Source organism: Gymnoscopelus braueri (assembly GCF_963280865.1).
Source record: "Gymnoscopelus braueri genome assembly, chromosome: 14".
In the NCBI taxonomy this organism is placed as follows: domain Eukaryota; kingdom Metazoa; phylum Chordata; class Actinopteri; order Myctophiformes; family Myctophidae; genus Gymnoscopelus; species Gymnoscopelus braueri.
The window spans coordinates 34,594,068-34,618,755 of record NC_137619.1 but is presented as its reverse complement, the minus strand read 5'-3'; the positions used below and the strand labels follow the sequence as shown (position 1 = coordinate 34,618,755).

General features: G+C 40.5%; 1 protein-coding gene across 1 annotated transcript; it reads left to right on the top strand.

Annotated features, from left to right (window-relative positions):
• The first annotated feature begins 3,171 nt into the window (after positions 1–3,171).
• slc18a2 (solute carrier family 18 member 2) lies at positions 3,172–17,725 on the top strand. Its single transcript, XM_080449390.1, has 16 exons — positions 3,172–3,297; positions 3,981–4,187; positions 5,760–6,096; positions 8,140–8,198; positions 8,327–8,410; positions 8,585–8,677; positions 8,883–8,972; positions 9,568–9,611; positions 10,860–10,920; positions 11,419–11,514; positions 12,828–12,906; positions 13,690–13,741; positions 14,462–14,525; positions 14,671–14,790; positions 16,150–16,283; positions 17,320–17,725. The coding sequence occupies exons 2-16, from the start codon at positions 4,055–4,057 to the stop codon at positions 17,425–17,427; spliced, it is 1,554 nt and encodes a 517-aa protein (XP_080305516.1). The 5' UTR covers positions 3,172–3,297; positions 3,981–4,054; the 3' UTR covers positions 17,428–17,725.
• The last annotated feature ends 6,963 nt before the right edge of the window (positions 17,726–24,688 follow it).

Genomic DNA, 24,688 nt, shown 5'->3' with positions numbered 1-24,688 from the left:
TTCTGTTTGGATAAACCTGGACGCTAGACTCTCCCTCACCACCAGATAGCGCCGTGGTGCAGTTCTAGACAATCTATGTAGGCTGCCATATCTATGGGCTGCCTTACCAAGGGAGCCCTCATCAAATATAGACGGACCCCTTAACAGACGACGTCATACTGGTCGCAAATAAAACCCATTCTGTCAGGTCTCGCCAGGACGCGCCTCACTAGCCAACACACAAGAGGGGGGAAACAACAGGTTGAGAATTGATTGCGTGAAACAATCACCTGTGCAGTCTCAATGTTTGTCAAACAAATAATTGGTCTATTCGACTTGACTCTGTAGGCTACTATAAAAATGGCATTGTTGAATGTCAGATCTCTAAGAGATGAGAGTTTTCATTAATAAATGTTATGTTTTTAACTGAGACCTGGATTATGAATAATGTAGCAACTTTAGTTTAGACAAAGCAAAGCAAAGGCAAAGCAAAGCAAAGCAAAGCAAAGCAAAGCAAAGTTTGTTGTTTACCCAGGGTGTTGGACTAAGTGCGAAACTTATTTACAGCCAGACCCTGCATGGACGTGCCCTTCTAATTACAACCTCTTTCAGTCATCTGACATGACAAAAGAGGAGGTGGAATTGCTGTTCTACTCAAATCAGTTAATTTGCACTGAGGTTAACTTAGGGCAAACCCTCATCATGAGCATCTTGCTTTTGAGCTCAAGGCTAAACTCACAGTAGGCCTACTCATCATTACTCTATAAACACCACCAAGGTTTTCATCACAATTTTATTCATGAGAATGTTGGACAATATTGATCTAATTCAACATGTCACTCAGCCTACTCATGAGCATGGTAGCCCTGGTCGGGACCGTACCTATGTTCCCCAATATATTATGGCCTTTACCAGTCCGTAATTTGCGGATCGTAAAGTGTGCATATAGTGAAATAATGCACGTGTTTGTTAGTGCAACTGAGAGACCAAACAAGAAAACACGCAGTCAGATACAAGAAAATACACACAAATACACTACAATAACATGACAAAACAAGAATCATAGATTCTTAACCTGTATTACATGTCTAGGTGAACAGTCGTTGGTTGCAGAGTGAGACTGTGTTGTTGAAAGTGCACAACATGTGACAACATGAAGCATTGTGACTCGAATGGCAAAAATAGCCAATCTACAAGCTCACAATTTGTGAGCTTGTAGACATTTGGTGTAAAGGGAAAAACATTAGTGGGCAAGGATAGACCCCTGGGTGCCACCAGCCTAATGTTCCTTAAAAAGATTGATTAATTGTGCTACTACAGATGCATTTGAATATATATATATTTTATGTCCACCAGCCGTAGGCTACAAGTTACATAATGTAGTTAAGGCAATGCATTGCCTTCACATAAAAAAATCCATTATAGCATTAGAAGCACACCTGTTTATTTCTAGCATCATCAAACTGTCTCAACTGTCCATTATCTTAGTTGTAGGGGACTAACCCCAACACAAGATGGCGCCATTGGAAGGGTAAGTGCTCAAGCCATCAAGACTCCAATTAAATGTTTGTCAGAATTCGTAAACTGTAAAATTCTCTGTTAGTTGGGTTACATTTGTACACTCTTGAATTACAAATGGATAAATTAATAATATCCCCCTACGTTCACTTTATGACATTTTATTTAGTCAGACAGATACAGAATGTTATGGTTTTAGCACATTATTCTGCATATAGAGATGCATCCAAACACTTCTCAGGCTGTCGACCAAATCAAAACCTGTTGTACAAGTTATGCTGAGAATAAAAAATCATAACCACAATGTTCATAAAATGTGTTGCTGAATTCTCGATATGCTACTATTGTTGCATTGGTATACAAATGCACTTCAAATAATAAGTGCAAATATAGTACTAATATAATCACTTAGTCATTAGACCTTACCTGTGGACCTGTGGGCCTTTCCTGTCTCCTTTACTTGCCCCTCTAGCCTGTATCCTGTCTGTCTGTCTGTCTGTCTGTCTGTCTGTCTGTCTGTCTGTCTGTCTGTCTGTCTGTCTGTCCCTCTATCTTGTCTCCTATCTGTCTCTCTAGCCTGTCTCCTGTCGGTCTCTATCCTGTCTCCTACCTGTCTGTCTCTATCCTGTCTCCTACCTGTCTGTCTCTATCCTGTCTCCTACCTGTCTGTCTGTCTCTATCCTGTCTCCTACCTGTCTGTCTCTATCCTGTCTCCTACCTGTGTGTCTCTATTCTGTCTCTGTCTGTCTCTACCCTGTCTCTCTATCCTGTCTCCTGTCTGTCTATGTCCTGTCTCCTCTCAGTCCTGTCTGTCTGTCTGTCTGTCTGTCTGTCTGTCTGTCTGTCTGTCTGTCTGTCTGTCTGTCTGTCTGTCTGTCTGTCTGTCTGTCTGTCTGTCTGTCTGTCTATCCTTTCTCCTACCTGTCTCTCTATCGTTTCTCCTACATGTCTGTCTCTATCCTGTCTCCTACCTGTCTCTCGATCCTGTCTCCTACATGTCAGTCTATCTTGTCTCCTACATGTGTGTCTCTATCTGGTCTCCTACCTGTCTCCCTATCTTGTCTCCTGCCTGTCTGTTTCTATCCTGTCTCCTACCTGCCTGCCTGCCTGCCTGCCTGCCTGCCTGCCTGCCTGTCTGTCTCTATTCTGTGTCCCTACCTGTCCCTCTATCTTGTCTCCTACCTGTCTCTCTATCCTGTCTCCAGTCTGTCTGTCTGTCTCTATCCTGTCTCCTACCTACCTGTCTCTATTCTGTCTCTGTCTGTCTCTACCCTGTCTCTCTATCCTGTCTCCTGTCTGTCTCTGTCCTGTCTCCTCTCTCCTGTCTGTCTGTCTTGATGGCGCTTAGTTCACTCTGATAAAAAAATAAAATAAAATAAAAACAACAAAACAAAATAGACAAATTTGCTATATGGCTCAAAGACAATGTTTCCTCATGAATGTTGCACATAAAGCTAGCCTACTTACATTTGAATTGATTATTTGTTTTAAAAACAACAACATTACTGTATGTCTATTTCGTTTTGACATTATTGGCATGATGAGCTTGCTTGAGTTCCATTTGGCAAGCAGCGACACCGTCGTACCAGGGTGTATAAATGCTGCTTCATTGTGCGCATCTCTCTCCGTCTGCATGGCTCCAGGCTGAGAGAGGAGAGGAGAGGAGAGGGTACATAGAGAGGAGAGGGTACATGCTCATAAGACTGCATGACGTCAGTGATCACTCAACTAGACCTGGCATCTTTCCTCTTTTCATCACTGCTGCTGCGGAAAAAAGGATTTTGCCAATGTGCATCTGAGGTAAGGTTTTCAAATTACAGTACTTTATTTAAGTGAACTATAAGTTTCTTACGTCTTGGATTGTTTTGATTAGTTTATTTTTTTAATGTAAAATGTCATGTAAGACATTTAAAACTAGCTTAAAAACAGATTTGGGCGATTTACTCCATAGATAGACCAGCCTGTCATGTTTGATGCTGCCATTACATGTGTAGGCTGATAGAGCAGTGGTTCTCAGCCTTTTCAGGCCACGACCCCCCCAAAAGAATCATATTTGAACTGGGGACCCCCCAGCCTGATTCCACAGATGAATATTGTGAAAATAGATAATCTACAAGCTCACAACGCCTCAGTTGTGATCTTGTAGATCAGCTAATATTTTCACAGTTTTTGCCTCTTTCAAATATTATTTGACAATTTGGCCAATGTTTGACCAGTTTTTATAGTATAGTTTGTTGATAACTTTTGATGCAGTAATGCAATTTTTTTTTATTTTATTATTAGGTATTAAAAAAGGTCTTAAAAGTCCTTACATTGTCACTTTACTGTCATCTGTCACCCCCCCCCCCCAATATCGTGTGGGGAGCCCGACCCACAGGTTGAGAACCACTGATATTGAGGGCAAAACACAACATCGGTCGCCTATATCTTTTCCCCAGCAGTGATATTCTACGGTTACTGACCTACTACTCTCCTCTCTGCAGGCGGACCGCACACATCTCCTCCATTGACCAGAGAGCGACTATTTTCTTTCGATCGCTCCACTGAGGATTGGAATATGGAAAGATTAAAAGCATTCCGAGAATTTAACTTATTAACTTGGCTGAGAGAAGAGAGGCAGTCGAGGAAACTCATTCTGTTCATCGTGTTCGTCGCCCTGCTCCTGGATAACATGCTCCTGACAGTAGTCGGTAGGTGCAACATGTTCATTCACACCTGTTACACTTGTGTTGTCCCTGTCACCGGTGTGATAAACGTCAGAATAGGCTTTTTTTTACGACTAAAATGTGTGATAGGCTATTTATTTCATTTTATTTGTATTTTTTATCGTTCTCTAAAGACATCGTTTTGATGTTCTATTTGTCCAATTCGAATTTTGGACAAAGAAAAAACAGAGACCTGTCATATGATTGCTTTAATGCAGTGGTTCTCAACCTTTTCAGGTCGTGACCCCCCTGGGGACCCCCCACCCTGACAACTTGGAATGTAGAAGTTGAGGCAATAATTTTTTTGCTTGATTTGGTTCCACAGATAAATATTGTGAAATTAGCTGATCTACAAGCTCACAACGCCTCCCGTTGCGACTTTTTTATAGTAGCCTATAGTTTGTTGATTACTTTTGATGCAGTAAATTGCCTTTTTCTTTTCTTTCTTTTTTTTTAGGTATTAAAAATGTCTTAAAAGCCCTTAAATTGGCCTTTTCTCTGTCATCTGGAGGGACCCCCCCAATCATGTGGGGACCCCACATGATTGATGGGGGTCCCAACCCATAGGTTGAGAACCACTGGCCCATGCCCCCCCCCCCCCAGGGCACAATCAACAGAGAGGGTCAATTAAGAGCGAGCTGCTCTGGCAAACAGGTTGCCAATTAAGCAACATATTCACCGTAAAATTGCGTTCAGCCTATGATTTCTCTCTCAATGCTTTAATGTGAATTGCAGTGAATAGTAGACTATTCTACGGAGGAAAAGTTTGTATGTGTGTGAATCCAAAAATAAATAAATACATCCTGCCACAGTGCCATTAAATTAAGAAGTATAGCCCTAATAATAAACAGTGTCTAATAAAATACTGATCGTTACAGAAAGATCATTAATGTGGAAAGTTTGTCCATCTTCGGAAAAGATTCTTTGCCAGGTTCTTGAGCACAGCCTTATCCTTTGAAAACAAAAGCTCTGCCGGTAATTCACTTGGTGAAATCAGATTCGACTTGGCACTGATCTATCTGCTGTTCTGAGGGAAGAGATCGTGCCCTTGGCGGCGCACATCCATTTACGCACACATCCATTTACGCACAGTCTGACGCGCGCTGGGTAAGCTATTAATGGATCTTCAGTTTTCTGCAACTCACAAAGAGTAGGCCTAGCTATAATGATAATAGGCCTAATACTAATAATAATAAAGACATCCAATTTATATAGCGATTTTCTTGGTACTCAAAGTCACAGAACAAACGAAACAAACAACTTTATTAAGAGAATAACTAAAAGGCTAGAATCTAAGCAAAGAAAACATCAAAATTAAAAAGGGTGATTGGAATTAGGTGGGTCTGAAATGGTGTGTTTTGAGGGAGGTTTTGGACAGGGCAAGGGTGGGGGCTGCTTTGATGTGTGTTTTGGTTCCATGAAAGAATGAGTAACATGACATAATAATGACATTTGGATACCTTTTGACTTATACCAGTGACAATCAGCCAGAGGTCCTGTCACATTTCAGTCAATCTTCTTGTGTCTTTTTTTCTTCTTTTTTTTTCACACCACCAGTTCCCATCATTCCCAGCTACCTGGTCACAATAGATCAGCCAGTGACTCAAGTGTACAACAACACCCCCTCACCGCAGGGCTCGCCTAGAACCTTCCAGACCATTGTGTCCCTGTATGACAACACAGTTAGGGTGACCAGTGGAAACGTGACGGTCAGACCGACAGACGTGGACCTTCCTCCTTCTACTACACCAGCACCTCTGGTCCCTCAGAACAACTCCGCCGACTGTGCCAAAACAGACCACAGCAATGAAAATGTCAAAGTGGGACTACTGTTTGCCTCCAAGGCCACCGTGCAGCTGATGACGAATCCATTCATTGGGCCACTCACAAACAGGTGGGTGGGTGATAGGCTGGGTTCTCATGGCTGTGCATGTGTTTATCAACCCATTCTTAAGTTAGGATGAATTGCAGTTCTTCGCAGGCTTCAGGGAGAAGGCTGGGGCAGTAACGTCTATATATCCCTAATATTCCTTGAGCAATAATTGCAGTTCCAATTATGTGTGAAATGTATGTGTGTGTGTGTGTGTGTGTGTGTGTGTGTGTGTGTGTGTGTGTGTGTGTGTGTGTGTGTGTGTGTGTGTTTGTGTGTGTGTGTTTGTGTGAATGCGTCATGATAATAGATGTTCTTAATGGCATCTCAATGACATGGCAACACAGTCAGTAATTGGAAATTATGTTATCATGTTGAGGTGATCTAAATCTCAGTGCGAAGCTTATCACGTATTATTCTGGATATTATTTGTTGGTTGGTCATCTACTTTGATTAAGTATTCAATAACACCCTCTCAACTGTGTCACAATCAAACATTGAGGATGCAATTCAAACGGTTTGCACATTGTTATGGTACACTGTGACTGTTCATCAGTGAAGACTAAACAGGATTCATCCTGAACTTGAGTGACATATTTGCACAATATTTGAGTGCAAATGATGTCAGAGTTCAACTCGCAGCCCAGAGCGTACGTACATTTTATGGATTACTGTACCTCCTGGGTCAACGAAGCTTCCTGCTATACCCTATGGGCAATGTGATGATTCACTGATGATTGATGAGTCTTCTTGTGTTTTAATAGCTAGTCAAAGGTCAGAACAGATTAAGATTTACAGAATGTTCTTATCTGAGGCAACAGGAGGCAAATTGTAGAGGATGAGCAGTAACAGACTTCCAATCAAATGGCCTGTATGGTAATCATGTTTGTTTGATGTTGTTTTGGGGGCAGATATACAGTAGTAGATCTAATCCAGCTGAATCATATGTACAGTAGCTGAATTCCTGTTTAGTGATTCACTGTGTGTGTGTGTGTGTGTGTGTGTGTGTGTGTGTGTGTGTGTGTGTGTGTGTGTGTGTGTGTGTGCGTGTGCGTGCATGTGTGTGTCTTTGCATGTGTAAACGCTTTTATTTGGTTTCATGCATGGTTGACTTTTTGAATGGATGAGGTATTGAATATTCGCAATTACCTTCAACATTATTAGTAGGAGTACACTTACTAAAATAAATCAATGGATGTAAACACTTTCTAATGCAAATTGTTATTGTCAGATTGTTGCCCGGGGACACATTTGTAATTTTGTGTTAAAGTTAATTGAGCAGTCAGTCAACACCCATCACATTTTTTATGTTCCTGAAACTTTTAATGGGCAAGATTGATAAAGAGAATGAAAGTCACGGAGAAGGACTTGACGGAAATGACGGTTTATGTATTCATTTATTTATTACTAAGCTCAGATATTCTGGAGTCCCTGTGCCAAGTTTCAAACCAAAATGGTAAAGATCCAAGATCTTTTGTTTAGATGAAATTGAGGAGAAAGGGAGAGAGGAAGGTGGCTCCAGCACTACTGTAATATACTGTAGCTCAAAGGGCACATACATATGCTGTAATTGAGGCAAAGAGCATAATTCCTTCTGAAGAAGACCTTGTGTCGAAATGTTAATAAAGCCTTGGCTGGGACTCGGAGCCTCTTTTAAAATTACAGTGTGCAGACTTAATTATTTCTTATATATTTCCACTGTTGATCCTGCACCTGCCGTCCAGTGGATGTGCCAGTTTTATTATTGTTTCTAAAGAACAGAATTCCACCATTTCTTTTTCATTTATTATTTCTCTTCACTCCTGGCAATGTACTACACAATTTACAATGCATAGTAACTATGACTGAACAGCTCTTATGGGCTTGCCTCGGATATTACTATTAGTATTGTAATTTCAATGATTTTGTCGCGTTAGAACAAAATCTGGGTAGCAGCTGTTTGTGTTTGTGAGTAACAACATTTGCACAAATGGAAAATACTATGGGTGTATGATTCACTCAAATGATATACATTGTATGAGTCATTAGCACTCAATTCATGAATTATCTGTCTCTGTGTCGTTCCAGAATAGGGTACCAGATCCCTATATTTGCTGGCTTTTGTATAATGTTCCTCTCAACCATCAGTAAGTTACAGCCTACCCTCAAAGTTAACCTCACTGACATCAACTTAAAAATGCAAAGCTGTAATGTTATTTCATGATTGACATTCCCACTTCTTCACTGAATTTCTAATTTTCTTGCGGTCCTCAAGTGTTCGCCTTCTCATCGAGCTACGCTCTGCTGTTTCTGGCCAGATCTATGCAAGGTGTGGGTTCTTCCTGCTCTTCTGTGGCTGGTAAGAGTTTGGTTTGTTTCTTTTATTTGTAATCTGTGATATTCACGTTTCCATGCATGTGATATACAGTATTCGTCATGCATACTTGAGATGCAACAAAGTTGCCAAAGAAATGGTCTTTTTCAGAAAACAACTTAGGCTAAAATGAGGCATTCCTCTTTGTCTCTAATGCAGGGATGGGAATGCTGGCCAGTGTGTACACAGATGATGAGGAGAGAGGACATGCCATTGGGGTCGCCTTGGGAGGTCTGGCATTGGGAGTGCTAGGTGGGTATACTATTAAAACGGACACTTACAGTTAATGTGTGTGTGTGTGTGTGTGTGTGTGTGTGTGTGTGTGTGTGTGTGTGTGTGTGTGTGTGTGTGTGTGTGTGTGTGTGTGTGTGTGTGTGTACAGTACACTTTAAAAAGCCATTGATTGTACATTTAAACATTTAACTCTATCATTGACTAGCCATTCTGTTCTCCACAGTTGGCCCGCCATTCGGTAGTGTGATGTATGAATTTGTGGGGAAGACCGCACCATTCCTCATTCTGGCATTCCTGGCCGTGTTCGATGGAGGTAGAGTTACATTCTTTAATGCACATACATGTATTGCTGTTGAGGCTAATAATTAAAATGACAATTTATTAAAATGACAGTTTATATAGTATATATATTAGGGATGCACCGATATGGAAATTCTTGGCCGATACTGATACCGATAAAATAACAATTTAGCCGATAGCCGATACCTATTCCGATATTTATTTATTTAGTTTTTGGTGTTATTATTTCCCCTTTTTGTGCGAGGGAACAAATACATATTCATTATAAGAAATAACTGTTCAGAATCTACAGCTTGGTAGGCTGCACATAACCAGTACACCAACATAACCAGCGCAAAATGTATGCTTATCAACAACAGAAAAATATCGGCTACTGCCATCGGTGAATGTCAACTTTATTTGCCGATGTAGCCGATATATCGGTGCATCCCTAATATATATATATATATATATATATATATATATATATATATATATATATTGTATATACTGTATATACTGTATATACTGTATATATGTATATATATCTATACACACAGTATACCGTATATATATGCTACATTTAATTGTGTAATATAGACTCATTCTAAATAATTATGTCCATACAGCTCTCCAGCTCTTTGTCCTTCAACCGACCAAGATGGAGCCAGAGGTAAGTTACTGTAGTTTAATACCTAGTTGTGCTGCTGTCACGTGCCGTAAATAGCAGATCTACAAACTCATACTCTTGTAAATCAAGCTTCAGTTTGTGCAGTGTCTGCATGGAGGACCCACTTCAACTGTAATTTAGATGATTTAGATGTGTTGAACTTTAAATCATAGCAGAAATGTATATAAAATAACAACTACATAAGCAAAAGCTATCATATATTTCCATATACACTTTGTTGATCCAGAGTCTCCCAGGGGTCTATACTCCCTTTTACCTCTACATCAAATGTCACAACATGTCGCAATGCAACGCAAGTTTGTAGATCGGCTATTTTGCTGAATGTTCACCTATTATGCTCAGGATAGGGACACTAGGGTTAATGTAGTTAAAGGGTACAAGTGATATTATTAAACAATGCTGTTGTAGTTGCACACTAATGATAATACAAGCATCACAAAACTTGGAATGCTTGGAACGTTTTCACTCTGTGTTCATTTTCTGACAATAAACAGTTTGTTATTGGATACTGATCCTCATCTGATGTACAGTAACAACTGTGTTGAGGCAGATAAAGATATGAGACTCATTCGGCATGAATGGTGTGAAGAGTGTTTAGTATAAAGCATAGTGTTGTATCAGCTTTGTGAGCTCGCTAGACAGGTCAACTAATCCTGTACCGGTTAATTAAGGATGGCATCCTTCAGAACAGAATACACAGAGAATGCTTACAGTATGTGCTCATTTTAAGGCAGATTACAGAAGCAAACATATTACAGTATACAGTAACAACCAAGCAAGACTATTAACCACATTAACCATAGCGTCCTTAAACCCCCTATTCGGGGGCTGCCCAACAGTGCCCATTAGTCCATTATTCTGTCATCCCAATAGTCCGAAAATGTTTAAATTAGTGTGAGGTTAGGGGTAGGGTTAAAGTTAGGCTTAGTTATAATGCGTGCCGTCGTACCAATGGTACTTCAGAACAATGGATCGTCAGACTAACGGCATGGCACCCCCTATTCTGGGGCGAACATTTGGCGAAAATATCAGATCTACATGCTCAGAACACGCTGCATTGCGATGCGTTATTTTCATCAAATGGATTAGGCGTAGAGGGGAAAAAATGAGGGCGCCTGGGACTCCGGTCAGTGATTTAATGAAAGGAGAGTCAAATCTAGAATGATCTTTTTGATCAAATTCAATCAGATTCTAACAATTTAAATGTATTGTATTTGTTTCTCTATACAGAGCCAGAAGGGGACACCACTGTTAACACTTATGAAGGATCCATATATTTTAATTGCAGCTGGTAAGAAACCAACTGAATCTAAAGCAACATTGACTCATATTGACTCAAATCCATTTTATTGTGGGTGTTTGTCCAGTGAGCCAAGACATGGTGGTGGAAGACAAATAAGCCTACGATTGTTTTGTTGGTTTAAGAGCAGTATTATCTATTCTATCATGTTGGGAAAGGAGCACTTCATATTAAAAAAGGGTAATTTCTGCATCAGAATAGGCTCTATGAGTGCATGTGCGATCGTGTGTGTGTGTGTGTGTGTGTGTGTGTGTGTGTGTGTGTGTGTGTGTGTGTGTGTGCATGCATACATGTCTGTGTGTGTGTGCACGATGCGTGTCAGTATCTTTACCACCACTTCAAATAACAGGTCCTTGGACCATGGATGGATGAGACTGAGAGAGAGAAATGGAAGGGGGTTGCTAGATTGTACAACACAAAAGTACCAAAATTAAAGTACCAAGAATATAATTAACCAAGCCTCCACATTCTCCTCTTTCTCATCACCAGGTGCCATTTGTTTTGGAAACATGGCTATTGCCATGATGGAGCCCACCTTACCTATCTGGATGATGGAGACCATGTGCGCCAGAAAGTGGCAGCTGGGTATTTATGCAAATATGCTGAAACACATGGCAAACACACATATAAAAGTATCCTTTAACCACTTAAACCCTACTACTGTATATACTTAGTTGACCGGAGACCCCAGGGCTCTATACTAGGGACCCTCCTGTTTTCACTCGACACTAAAGCGGTATCTTCACCGGAAAAAGGAGATCTATAAGCTTGTGGCACAGCTGCGACACAGCTTGTAGATCGGCTATCTTCGCTAGTGTGTTCGTATGGTTTAAATACGTTCACATTACGGGAGCATGCATGCACCCAACAACCCAATCTTATGTGTCATATTTTGAATGGTTAGGATAGTAAGAAACAAATCATCTTGTACTGGTATCGGTTGGGGGGGGAAAACAACCGGCTCCAAAAATCAAATGCCGTTTTCTGATGATTGCTATCGAGGATTCCATGTGTTTAGTGAATGAGGTCATTTAAAGAAAGGCAAGAAGCCACACAGCTTTTTTCCAGCCCATTGAACGTGTTACACAAGCAGCCCCACCAATTCCCTTTTTCTTCTATAGCATTATTAGTTCCTTTATCCAGCTCATTGTCTATAAGGTCTCCGTCAGATAAGGGGAGAAGCTGGGGGAGTACGGGACAGGATATTAGGGTGTCACACACCGGCAGGTGGGAAGCACAAATCTTCATTTCAGACCACCAGAGAAGAAACACAGCTGTGATGAAGGACTGATAGTGAGCCTGCTTATCTAGACACCTCCCCAGCACACACACACACACACACACGCACACGCACACGCACACGCACACGCACACACACACACACACACACACACACACACACACACACACACACACACACACACACGCACACCGCATGCACACACACATACACACGTTTGTTTACTTTACTTGTAAGAACATTCAAAGTTTCTGATGGCCATTTGCCATCCTAATGTAAATGCCATTTTTACCCATTTGTTTTGCCATTTTTGCATGCCGGTATTGCGCACAGAGAATAGCCTTATACTGTAGAATCTACAAACTCACAATGCGTCACGCTGCGGCGCGTTGGGAGATTGTAGATCTGCTATTTTTGGTGCACAACACTGGCGCACAACTAAGCAGCCCCAATCCTCCAATCTTTTCTTAATAACAAGCATTTCTTGAGAAAAAAAATTATTTCTCAAATTCTACTATTCTTGTAAGTGTAGTAATACAATTGCACACACACGCATGCGCACGCGCGCACACACACACACACACACACACACACACACACACACACACACACACCTTCAGTCGCACAGTCCCACTGTCTCACTGTGTTTGTCTCCCAGGCGTTGCCTTCTTGCCTGCATCCATCTCCTACCTTATTGGAACGTACATCTTTGGCTCATTGGCACACAAGATGGGGAGGTATGGAGGGATATTACTCTTTTTTTTCTTGAACCAATCTCCTTATCTCCTCTATCTCTCTCTCTCTCTCTGCCCTTGCTATCTGGTTCTGCTGCTGCTAAAGGAGCTCTAAATGAGTTTATACTTTTTCTTTTTGTTGTTGTCAGACATGCCTTATTGAATTCTCAATGACACAGTGGGCATCATGAGCGATCATATTGTTTGTTTTCTCTTTGCCTTTGTTTATCCCATTAAGACCTGAGGCCGATTCGACAAATGCCTTCTAAATCAGTAGTTCTCAAACTTTTTCGTAATTGAAAATTATTCAACATTTTTCAAACACTTGAAAAATTTGAAAAGATAGCAGATGTACAAGCTTACAGCGCGGCATGAAGTGACACGCTGTGACCTTGTAGATCTGCTATTTTTGAATAGCCAATGCAAAAATCTAAAATGGCAAAGATGCTTTCCCGGTTTTAATGGGTTATATCAAACCTCATTGTCATTTTGTTTTGTTTTGTTATTTTATGGTTTGAATCCCTCACAAACAAAATCATCTCTTGGTCTCTTGTTTATTTCAGGAATACAATTCCTAGAATGATTAAAACATATTATCAAATTTCCCAAACTATAGCCTCCGGCAATACAGAGTTCACAGAATTAATTGACTTTCTCTTTTGAGGTTTTAAGTATAATGTTTACTGTTAAAATTAATTAGTTTTGAGGACTTCCTATTAAGGCCCCCCCCCCCCCTCTCTCTCTTCCCCCTCTCTCTCTCCCTCTCTCTCTCTCTCTCTCTCTCAGATGGCTGTGTGCTCTGATTGGGATGCTGTTGGTAGGGCTGAGCATAATCTGTGTGAGTATGGTTAAGACTTCAAGGGAAAGGCTCACTCAACTCGAGGGCAGTCTGGAGAAGTTCTTGAATATACTCCTAAGTCTTAGGAGTCTTTTTTAATAATGTTTATGATCCGCAGCAGCAGTCTACCAAACAGACGCGTTTCGGCGCGTAGGCTTTCGTCAGTGTTAGTTATAGTCACTTTATTGTCCGATATGGCTTTGTTTATTTGTCAAATCAGATATCATATATGTGCAATTTTGATTTGTTTAAGATGTAGACCTACATTCAAGCTAGAGCATGATACTGTAGATTTTTTACAATGTCTGGTTTGAGTTCAAATGAAATTAGTATTAATTCAATTATACTGTAGCTTCTTAATTATAAAGCTGAAAGACCATTATATTACAACCAGAATTTCGGCTTGAAAATTTTATCTCAGTTTACTGATTTCCAAATTATCCAAGAATCACTTTCTGTTTTGCCCTGCTGAATTGTTAGCAGCAGAAATCTGTTCGTCTCAGATCTTTGACTCGCATGTCAAGTGGCAACCAGATTTGACAAAGGATTTTATCATTTTAAGCAACAGCAATCATTTTCTGTATGCTTTAATACTTTATGTTTATTTTCCTATATTGTATTTTAATGAGGCCATATTCAGAGATTATGATGAACTACAAAGACTGGATTTCTTTTCATTTCTATGTTGTTTGTATTTCCATATTCTATTCACTGGTCCAGGTGCCCTTTGCCAGCAACATCTATGGTCTGATTGTTCCAAACTTTGGTGTTGGTTTTGCCATTGGTAAGTCCACCTTAGATTATCCACGTACTGAAAGCATCAGATAAAATTGAGATAACGATTACAAATCAAATTTACCCTTATGCAGTGAATGGACATTATATCTTTGCTATTAGATCGTGTAAATATTTTTTCTGACCTGCAACAGGTATGGTGGACTCCTCTATGATGCCTATAATGGGGTATTTGGTGGACCTGCGTCATGTGTCTGTTTATGGAAGTGTATACGCCATTGCTGATGTGGCTTTCTGCATGGGCTTTGCTTTAGGTAAGAATTGTTTAAAACCAGCGCAAGTGCTATCTGTTTACACCTTTTAAAAACTGAAACGCTGGATAATGTCAAAGTACATATTTAACATATCTGTCAAACACTCGACAATAGAGAACACAACTTATGCAGGTTCATATAGTGGGTTTATTTACTGTAACCAACTATGAGAGAAAAGATAAACACAAACAAACCTAGCCATACACCTTTTCCACTTAACAAAATACTCCAAGGAAATAGAACTTAAATTAAACAGAACAACATACTTGATAATGCATCAGATATATGAGGTACAACAGCAATGGAGTTTCTTACAACATGACCTCCTAGGGGTGTCACAATATATCGTACCACGATATATCGCGATATTAAAACGTGACGATATCGCAATATCTTTAAATATCTATTTTGGGCTGGTGAAAGGTACAGGAGTTCTTACTGTATGGTGTGTGATATGAAATGTGAGCTTACCATACTCACAGTAACAATTAATCGTGTCTTCCATCATATTCAAGGGCTTTTGGAGAGAAATGAAACAGTTTAGAGCACTGCAGAGGGGAGGTGTGTGTGTCTGTGCCGAGCTGAAGTTCGTTGACGCTCATTACATGCATCAAGGCAATTATGGTTGTACACTCTCAAATAGGCCTATATCTAATCTAAGATAGCACCAAAGCTAAAGATTTTTTACAAGTGATACTCTGTGGTATTATAGATATTTTGTTCAAGCTGTTGTTAACTAAGGCTACACTTGGTTGTTAAGTCCAGATGACAACAATATACAATGTGGTTTACAGTTAGTGAGAACTTACTTTACTAGTTAAAGTTTTACTTTGTTTTTTAACTGAAAGATGATGGCCAATGTTGATGATAATTGAAACATTTAAATAAAATACTAATTTCGTATCGATATCGTGAGCCCATATTGTGTATCGTATCGTGAAATTAGTGTATCGTGACACCCCTACCTCCTCACCAGTACAAACAAATGGATCTGAGCCATCTACTGGTTAGCCTAGAACCAAACCCCACCCACCAACCAGTGAAGATAGCAGACCTAATTAGGCCTCCAATGCTTGTCAGGTTAACTCTCAATCCCAAACGCCACCCACCCACAACCAGAGGGGGGAATTAACACACACAATACACAACAGATTGACTTAAATATGAATACATGGGTAACTCAGTGAACAGTTACTCTTGGGATGCCACACAAGGACAGGCCATTACACCTCCAGTATGTTTATTATTCCTATTATTCCTATTGCCTTCAGGCTTTGGAACAATCGTAATGGAGTCTCTGACATTCACTTGTTCATCATTACTCTTACTTTGCCTTGTTTATATTCTATACAACTCCAGGTCCGTCTATCGGAGGCTCCATAGCTGAGAATTACGGCTTCCCCACGCTGATGACCATCATTGGAATAGTAGACATTTTGTTCGCTCCTCTCTGCATCTTCCTCAGGAATCCAGCAGCACGAGAAGAGAAAATAGTGAGATCTGATGCACACATCTCGGAAAACACATCTAGAAATTAAATGTACACATCCATATAGAGTAGAACAACCATATGACAGATATTTGTATTTACACATGCACGCACGCACGCACACACGTGCACACACACGCGCACACACACACACACACACACGTGCACACACACGCGCACACACACACACACACACACACACACACACACACACACACACACACACACACACACACACACACACACACACACACACACACACACACACACACACACACACACAGGCTTTAGAAGAAGAACATTAAACACATAATGTGTGAAAATTTGTATTACTGAGTTGCATGCAAAACCCACCCTGGCTCCTCTGTACGCCCATCCCCCAGCTTAATTAGCCTGTCTCTTTATCCATTTGCTTGTCACCACCCTGTGTCTGCTGACACCCATCATCACCTCACCCCCCTCCTCCATTACTTGCTGGCTGCATCTGTCCTCAACACCACTCTCTATATCCATTTACTCTAGTCTTATATTTACCCAAGTTTTAATCCATACACCTCACAGAATCCTCTTACTAGTGCCCATGGAAACATGTCTCAATTAAATTGGTACATGCAATTTTGTTTGTACTATTTTAATCTCCTTATCCTGTGTCTAAACATGTATGAAGAGACAGATAAACATACAGATAATTCATTGTTTGTAATATTTGTTACATGCATTCATATATATTTCATCAGTCACAAGGACAATAAACTAGACTCACAATGCATGGAAGCAGGGGTGTTGATATAGTTACCCTCGGTCAAGCACAAAATGTTGATTCATTGATTTAAAGAAAATTATTTTATCTATGTTCCCCGGGTTCTATGTTCCCCGCTTACCTAACCCTAACCCTAAACCCTAACCCTAAGGTAAGGGAGGAACATAGAACCCGGGGAACATAGGGATGACCCCAAATATTAGAATGATTAACTAGTCTGCATAATGCTGTAGTTGCATTGTTTTTGTGAAAACGTCACAACAAACTATTTTCTCCTCAGGCCATCTTGATGGACACCAACTGTTCAATGAAAACCCGGTCCTACTCTACACAGGGTATGCACTACCAGGGTGATGACATGGAGCCAGAGTACGATGACTATGAATAATGTGACACCAGCCATGCAGGTCAACCCTCCAGATGATCTATTTTGTTGTATAAAAAAAAAGAACAGAGAAAAAAAAGCATAAGACCCAAGCCGTTTCCATGTGAATGTCCTACGTTCGGTCTTAACTGTTAACGTGTCCTGTTAGCGATCGTACTGGAGTAAACCAAAGTTGTTCTTCTCCGTGCCCTGTCGTTGCAAGCTCTTTCGCTTGAGGTGTTATTTTTTAGCCAACAGCCTTATTCAATGGGGTAAAAAGACATAAAGTGTCAAAAGCAGGGTTTTATTTGATAGTGAAAAGAAGGTGTTCAGCTGAAGTTGATATTACTTATCAATAAGTGTTCTTTATCCATTGGTTTTGAACATGTCTTAATACAATGAGTTATTGTGGAATATACTGTATGTATGGCGCACCTCACTAAGAGCACAGTATCAGCCATAGAAAAATTACAGATGAACACACTTCAGAGACATCAGTCTATTTCACCGGGACGGCTGCAAATAGGGAAATTAGATTTTATGTCTTAATTCAAGTCTTTGCCATTAATAGCTCCAGTTTCATCAGTAAGCTATCTTTAACTTTGAACTGTAACATTAACAAAACACTATCATATCATAGAGGTCGGATACGCTTTTAGCGAAAAATGAGGAGTGCTATTACTGTATGCTATATTCCATCTTTGCCATGCCTCACTGCCAACAGTAAAACATTGCGGTCAATGTTTAAACTCCAGGGTGTGAATGTTTTTAATTTCATAGGTGAGAAGCAGGGCCTTGCTGAGAAAGAGGATGCATGTTTAGTCGATGTAGTACCCCAACAAGTACCCCCTGCCATGAACTGGCTTTGAACCCCAAACCTTTTCACAACAAACTAATTCTCTAATGTTTGTTACCACCACCCCTTCAAGACAAACATTTAGCATTAACTTAAACTTAACATGCATAGTCCCTTATGACTTATGACATCCACCAATTTCTGCCTGTTCCAAGTACAGTAGTTTGTAAGGGTCATTGTGACAGGTTCGGTAGCCGGAGCCAGATGACAGCAGTGTTCTTAGATCATACTGTAGTTCTCTATTTACAGAGCTTTACAGTATGTAATGGTCCAGACAGTAGTAATGCGCGGGTTCAGATTTTTAAATAACTGACCCATCATGAGAGACAGCACCAGTGTGGATCTGATTCAATTCCACTTCATCCACCGTGTCCGGGTTCTGTAAGCCCCGTTATCATTAACATAGTTCGAAAGCATTGTGCACCCTCCTAGATGAATGGTGTACAGGTCGGGAGTGCACGGACATGCCACGGACACGTGCATGGTCAGCACTAGATTCGGGACGGTAATAGACAGTTTGGTTGCGCTCAGCAGGGACAATTAACATTTTGTCCTACACTTATCTTTTGTGAGTGTAAGTGGATCAGAACCCACACACACATTTGTAACCTCCCTGCAAGAGAAATTTAAATATCCTCTCTGAACCGATTCTCTGGCCAGAATCATTTCTCCATTGTCCAACTCAAACCAGTGTGTTAGCGATGTCCCATGCTAACAGACATCCTACATATCTTAACAGTGTACCATAACAAAATAATATCCTTAGTCTATGTGTACGTTCCCTACTGTAGCAGTAGCTGCAGTCTCTCGAGAGACGGTTGCCTCACACAATTTTCAAATGCTTCCGTCGTCAAAGATTGTGGAATAGTTGTCTGGCTTGAGAGACTACGGTAGTTGTGACAAACCAAGGCCAGGATTCGTCACTAATACTATACATGCATCGATTGGTGAATGGTTCAGCACCGCCACTGATGGACAGCGACTGGCCATGCATGCTGAGACCCAGCAGCACCATTTTTAAAAACTTTTACACTGGGATGAAATACACAAGAGAGCAAAACACTGTGAAAATAATGCTCCATTTAATTTCCTTTTTATTTTTTATTTTTTTGCATGCCAAACCTGGCTTTTTCGCCAAACCTGCGATAATTTCTAGCAAAGTATACCCGGATTCACCCCAACTGCGGGTCAATCCGCGGGTTTCGGGGCGACCTGTGCATCACTACCAGGCTAATCTCTCAAGACAGATTCTGCTAACAGTAGAATCTGTCAGCACCACTGCTCTAAACATGTAGTGTTGTTGTTAGTAGGAATAAACACAGAAGGAGGAGGTGGACTAAGAAAGGGGAGGAGCCAAACCGAGTTCCTGTTTCTACACAAAAGGAAAACAAATAATATTCTTATCCTTTTTCTTTACCGAATGGGTTCCCAGATTCCTACCAGGCAGACAGTTTCCTTGACTGTGAGAGTGGGGATGGCTAATTTATCCTGTGTGCATCGATAGCTCAATGCACAACAGGTGTGTAGTCACACCTAGCTCTGAGTCCAATTAGTTTGACTCAGGCCAGGTGTGTGACTGCTTAAATCAGTCATCACCCACCCTATCCCTATGGGCTCTGAGCATGACTGTAGCCGAGACAAATAGGAAAACAAGACCCGCTATCTCCGGTTTACTGGCTGCCTCTTAAGTAGGTTGGAGTCTACTTTACAATAAATGCAGGGAATATCCGTACGTACGTCTGTAATCCACGTATCTTGAGAACCGTTCGACCGACCGACTTCAAATTCGCAACACTCGTTGCAGACGACCTGCGTCAAGTCGGTCGGATACCGCCAGAAAAGGCTCTGGCCTTGGCCCAAATGAGCCAATTGATTGCCATGGCAACCTCAGCCTAAGCTTGATTTGTCAAATACCCCACACCTGTCCAATTCCTCACATCTGCCATTTGATTACTTAGTCAGTCTACTTTCCACAGTCAGTTTGCACCCTTCAAACATTCTCCACTCATTCTCCACAGATAATTCCAACTAAATATTGGACCCAATCGTCACAAGTTGCCAAAATCAACTTTGTTATCGACCTTTCTCTGTCCCAACAACACACTCTTCCTGAAATCTAGCACCAGTAAACATAGAACGTTCGAGATCAGTTTATAGTTTGTTATGATCATGGATAAGGGCCCAACCAACACTAAACATGATCTTTTACTATTTTCCCCAGTCAAAAATAAATCTGATATCTTATATATTTTTTAATATATGTGTATATGTATCATCATATTTGTTTTATTTTGTCACATAAGGAAATAAGGAAATGTGTGTGGCCAATGTTGGTTCATTTTGTGTGTGTCATGTATTCCAAGCGAGAAGAATTACTCAACGTACTATAGATGGGTTTCCGTGCGACGTCATCACAGAGCAGAGTGCACAATCTGCGCATGCGCGGGGGAGAACGAACCGGAAGCGCCATTCACTCTCTTGTTATTTTCGGGATTTAGATAGGCATAATGCTGCTATTATAGGCATAATAGGCATAATGCTGCTATTATATACAAACAGATCCAACTTTCGACAAATCATTTTTATTGAGTAAAGAAGATATTACAAACTGCATCATTTAATCTACTTTCATTAAACCTGGTGAAGACCATTTATTTTCTGAATGTACAATGGCCAGAGCTGCTGCGGGTAATAGCGCCCTCTACAGGCTCATCCCGCCACTGCGCGCGCATCATCCTCTCATGTTTACAAACAGGAAACCCATCTATAGAGTAGCATTTGGGATCTCTCTCTCCTAGGTCTGATTCCTCATTACTAAATTACTCTTGTGCTTTTTTCCTCTCTGTCCTGTGCCCTCCCTCTCTTGTCTGGCCTGGCTCAACTAACTATTGTATTTTTATGATAAGTCCAACATGGACTTTGCTTTTACCCAGCTGGATTCAAAATGGGTTTTACTGGGTTTGTAATGCTTCTTTACCGAAATATAGAGCCAAATTGCGAATGAATCCTGGATCGATTAGTAATGGTATTTTGATCAACAATTGATTCCCCATCACCCAAAGATATGCTTTAATAGCAAGTTTTCATTATTTAGTGACCAAGTCAAGAGAAAGCAAGGTCTTGCTGAAGTGTGTTGAAGAATTGTTGGTGTTTTTCTTTCTAGATTAATTGGACCTTTAAAGTTGGAAAATTCCACATTTTCTTAGCTGCTATGTCTCCAACAAAATGTTCACTGTTTCAACACATACTTTATGATTTAATAACACATTTAAAGATACTCTTTGATGTTTCTGAGGTCGGACACGGTATATGGTGACATAATTGAAGTCAGGGATCGGGGTGAGTGAAACCCAGGGATATTAAAAACACCTCCGGCCAGTAATATATACATATCCACAAACCTGTACTCGACTCTTGATCATTGCTCACGTGATTGGTTATTGACGTGTCGGCTCTTACAGAACCCACTTGTAAACGGCCACCATCACCCCTTTCCCCTGAGATGACCCTACCACCAATTCAATGTTTAACCTGAAACAGCCATTTAGACATATTGACTTATTGACCGAAAACACCACTATGACAGGCGAGCAGACACTGTGGGTAACCACTAACCTGGCGAAAGGCACTGAGCACCCCGACATTAAACCCAATAAAGGAGTAGTTCACCCAAAAATTACTTCTTTTCTATCAATTACACACCCTATGAAGCCTTGAATTCATGGAGACTTTTTTGTTTTTGTCGTATTCCTGAGCCAATAATTTGATGACCGGATCATCGGTCAGTAGGAGACTCTTTGAATCTTTGAGTCTCTGTCGGTCATAAAAACAAAAAAATCTCCATGGATTCAAGGCTTCATGGGGTGTGTAATTGATAGAAAATAAGTCATATTTTCGGTCAACTACTACTACTACCTGAGGCCGATTCTATAAAATGTTTAAAAAAAACAGCCAACGCTAATATTTAAAATGGCACAGATGCTTTCCGGTTTTAATGGGACACGACCTAAACACGACCTATGTTTCAGTGCAACTGTGTCTTCATCAGAGTCAAAACAAGCACAGCATATACAAAAATACGTCAAAATACGTCCTCCTTTTTATGCACTATTCACAGAATTTATTTTTTCATTGCACCTTAAAAAAGGTTTTACATCATTATATTTTGTACTTGGAAAAACATGCTGGACTAAGTCTACCCATAAAAGGTAGATACAGAATCTCAATTTACTGTACACCATTTAAGGGTTTTCCTAAACCTAAAGAGGGTGTTGAATGAGACAGGATTTTCATTATTTGAAATGTCAATTGACCATATTCACACAACGGCCATTTTGCTCATACGTCATGGAAATATTTTTTTATTCTGTATTTGACCGATTTCATATTATGAATTTATTGCGTAATCAAACATCAGGCCACATTAAAGGGAAGCTAATTTTAAAATGTATTATGTTCAGTGTCAAAATTAGCATTTTGTTCTAATCTCAGAAACATGTCTGTGGGAGAACTGGACCTGAGTAAAAATCCATCTCTATGTAGGCCTATATTAGATTAAGATTATATCTAGTCTACAATTTCCATAATGAATTAATTCACACAAAAGCAATTCGTTTATCCACAAAATTGTAGCTTAACCACTCTACCCACAGCTTTGTTGCATTGGTAGCTTTAGTTGGTACATGTTTCTTGCAAATGGGGGTTTACTATTCAAAATTCACCTCTGAATATCTGAAAATCGTTCAGCTCATTTTGTCAAATTTTAAGATCATTTTATTTTGCAAGTTATAAAATTATGGATGATATATTGTGGAGAATAATATATTTTTGCTCTTGTTTTGTATATCTGAAAAATATGGCAGACATGGACAAACGTGTGTACAGTATGTGTGTCCATGTTGGTGTGTGCCTTCTGACATATATGTCATTGGTTTGTGTGTATAGATTATCAGAAATGTACAAACTGGTACAAAAGCTGATGTTTTATATTCTGGGTTGGTGACCTGGTGGTTTTCTGTGAGGTGTGCTGATTGTGTAATATATGTTAATACTAAGAGAGGATGCCATGTCCTCAATTAAATGTATACTTTGAAAAAGCACCGGGGAAGATGTCAGAATGTGATTTTCGATGGTCTTCTAGAAATGGTATGAAATACTTGATTGCACAAAATTGTGTCATTGTTTTGTGATCACATGCTCAAAAACCTTTGTCATGGAGCGTCTGTATTTTCTTAGTAGGGTTAAGGGGATTAATGGAGTATAGCTTTTATGTATCTTTTTCCGTTTTTCAAATTAAGGTTTCTTATCTTTTACACGACAGAGAACAATCAATATCTAGAGCTTTCGGGTGGTGCAGGGGTGAAGTTCCTGCCCGCCACGGTTAGAGAACAGAGGTGGTCGGTCAGGGTGCCTGTTAAGTAGGAAGTGGAACTGGGAGGGCCAGCGTGTTCCTCCGCACAAGTTATGCCCTCCTGGTGAAAGTCCTCACTGACAGGTGAAAAGAAGCGCCTGGCAACTCCGTGTGTATCCGAGGATTTGTGGTTGTCTACACCCACCCCAGGCCCAGACCAACAGTTATGGTTGGCAGTATTATATGCACACATTTAGGGAAAGAATTGCGACTAAATTGGGGGGCCAATTTTTTGACCAACTCGACAGTTGGTCAAAAAAGAAAAACAAAAAAGTATGGATCTCTACTGTACAGGTCTCATGCTTTAATAGTTCACATTCTTGGCGTCACATGATTGGATCTCCGTGACGGTGTAAGAAAAGTAATGGCCTTTGACACGGAAATGCCTGATTTTGGCTACTTGGTTTGCGCGACACCAGCATGCAACGAAGTATAAATCAGGCTAAATGTGTCACTAAATCCCACATGTAAGGAGCAGACATGCTATAATCACTATGTCCATCTTACCACTGGGCTCCAATTACTTCACAGATGCTCACACTGACACAATACACCATCTCCACCAGACGGTTAGAGACGTTTTTCCTACATCAATGTGACCAGAAGGAATCTTTCCAAAACAGTATGTCAAAGGTGCATCCTGTTGCTTATTCTGGGGGGTTAGAACACAAACAGGAAATTAAAGAAAATACAGTCATAGGATCGCCAAAATGAATTTATTTTTGATCTGGGATCTACAGTTTTTTAATGGCAAATAATTCAGTTATGCCAAATAGCCTAATTCATCCCACTTCTTACCACTGCTACTGGCTCACCAGCCAGTAAGGAGCCCCCACCAGGAGGACATAACGCTGCTGTCCTACTCCTCCCATTCAACATTTCCCGTTGACAGGTGCCGCCCCACTCCGTAGGAGTAAATGCATCGACACTGATGACCCTCCCCGCTTCGAACAACTACACTCTGCTGTGGTGGGCAGGTACTATTTTAACCCATCTATGATAGAAAAGGTATGGAAAAA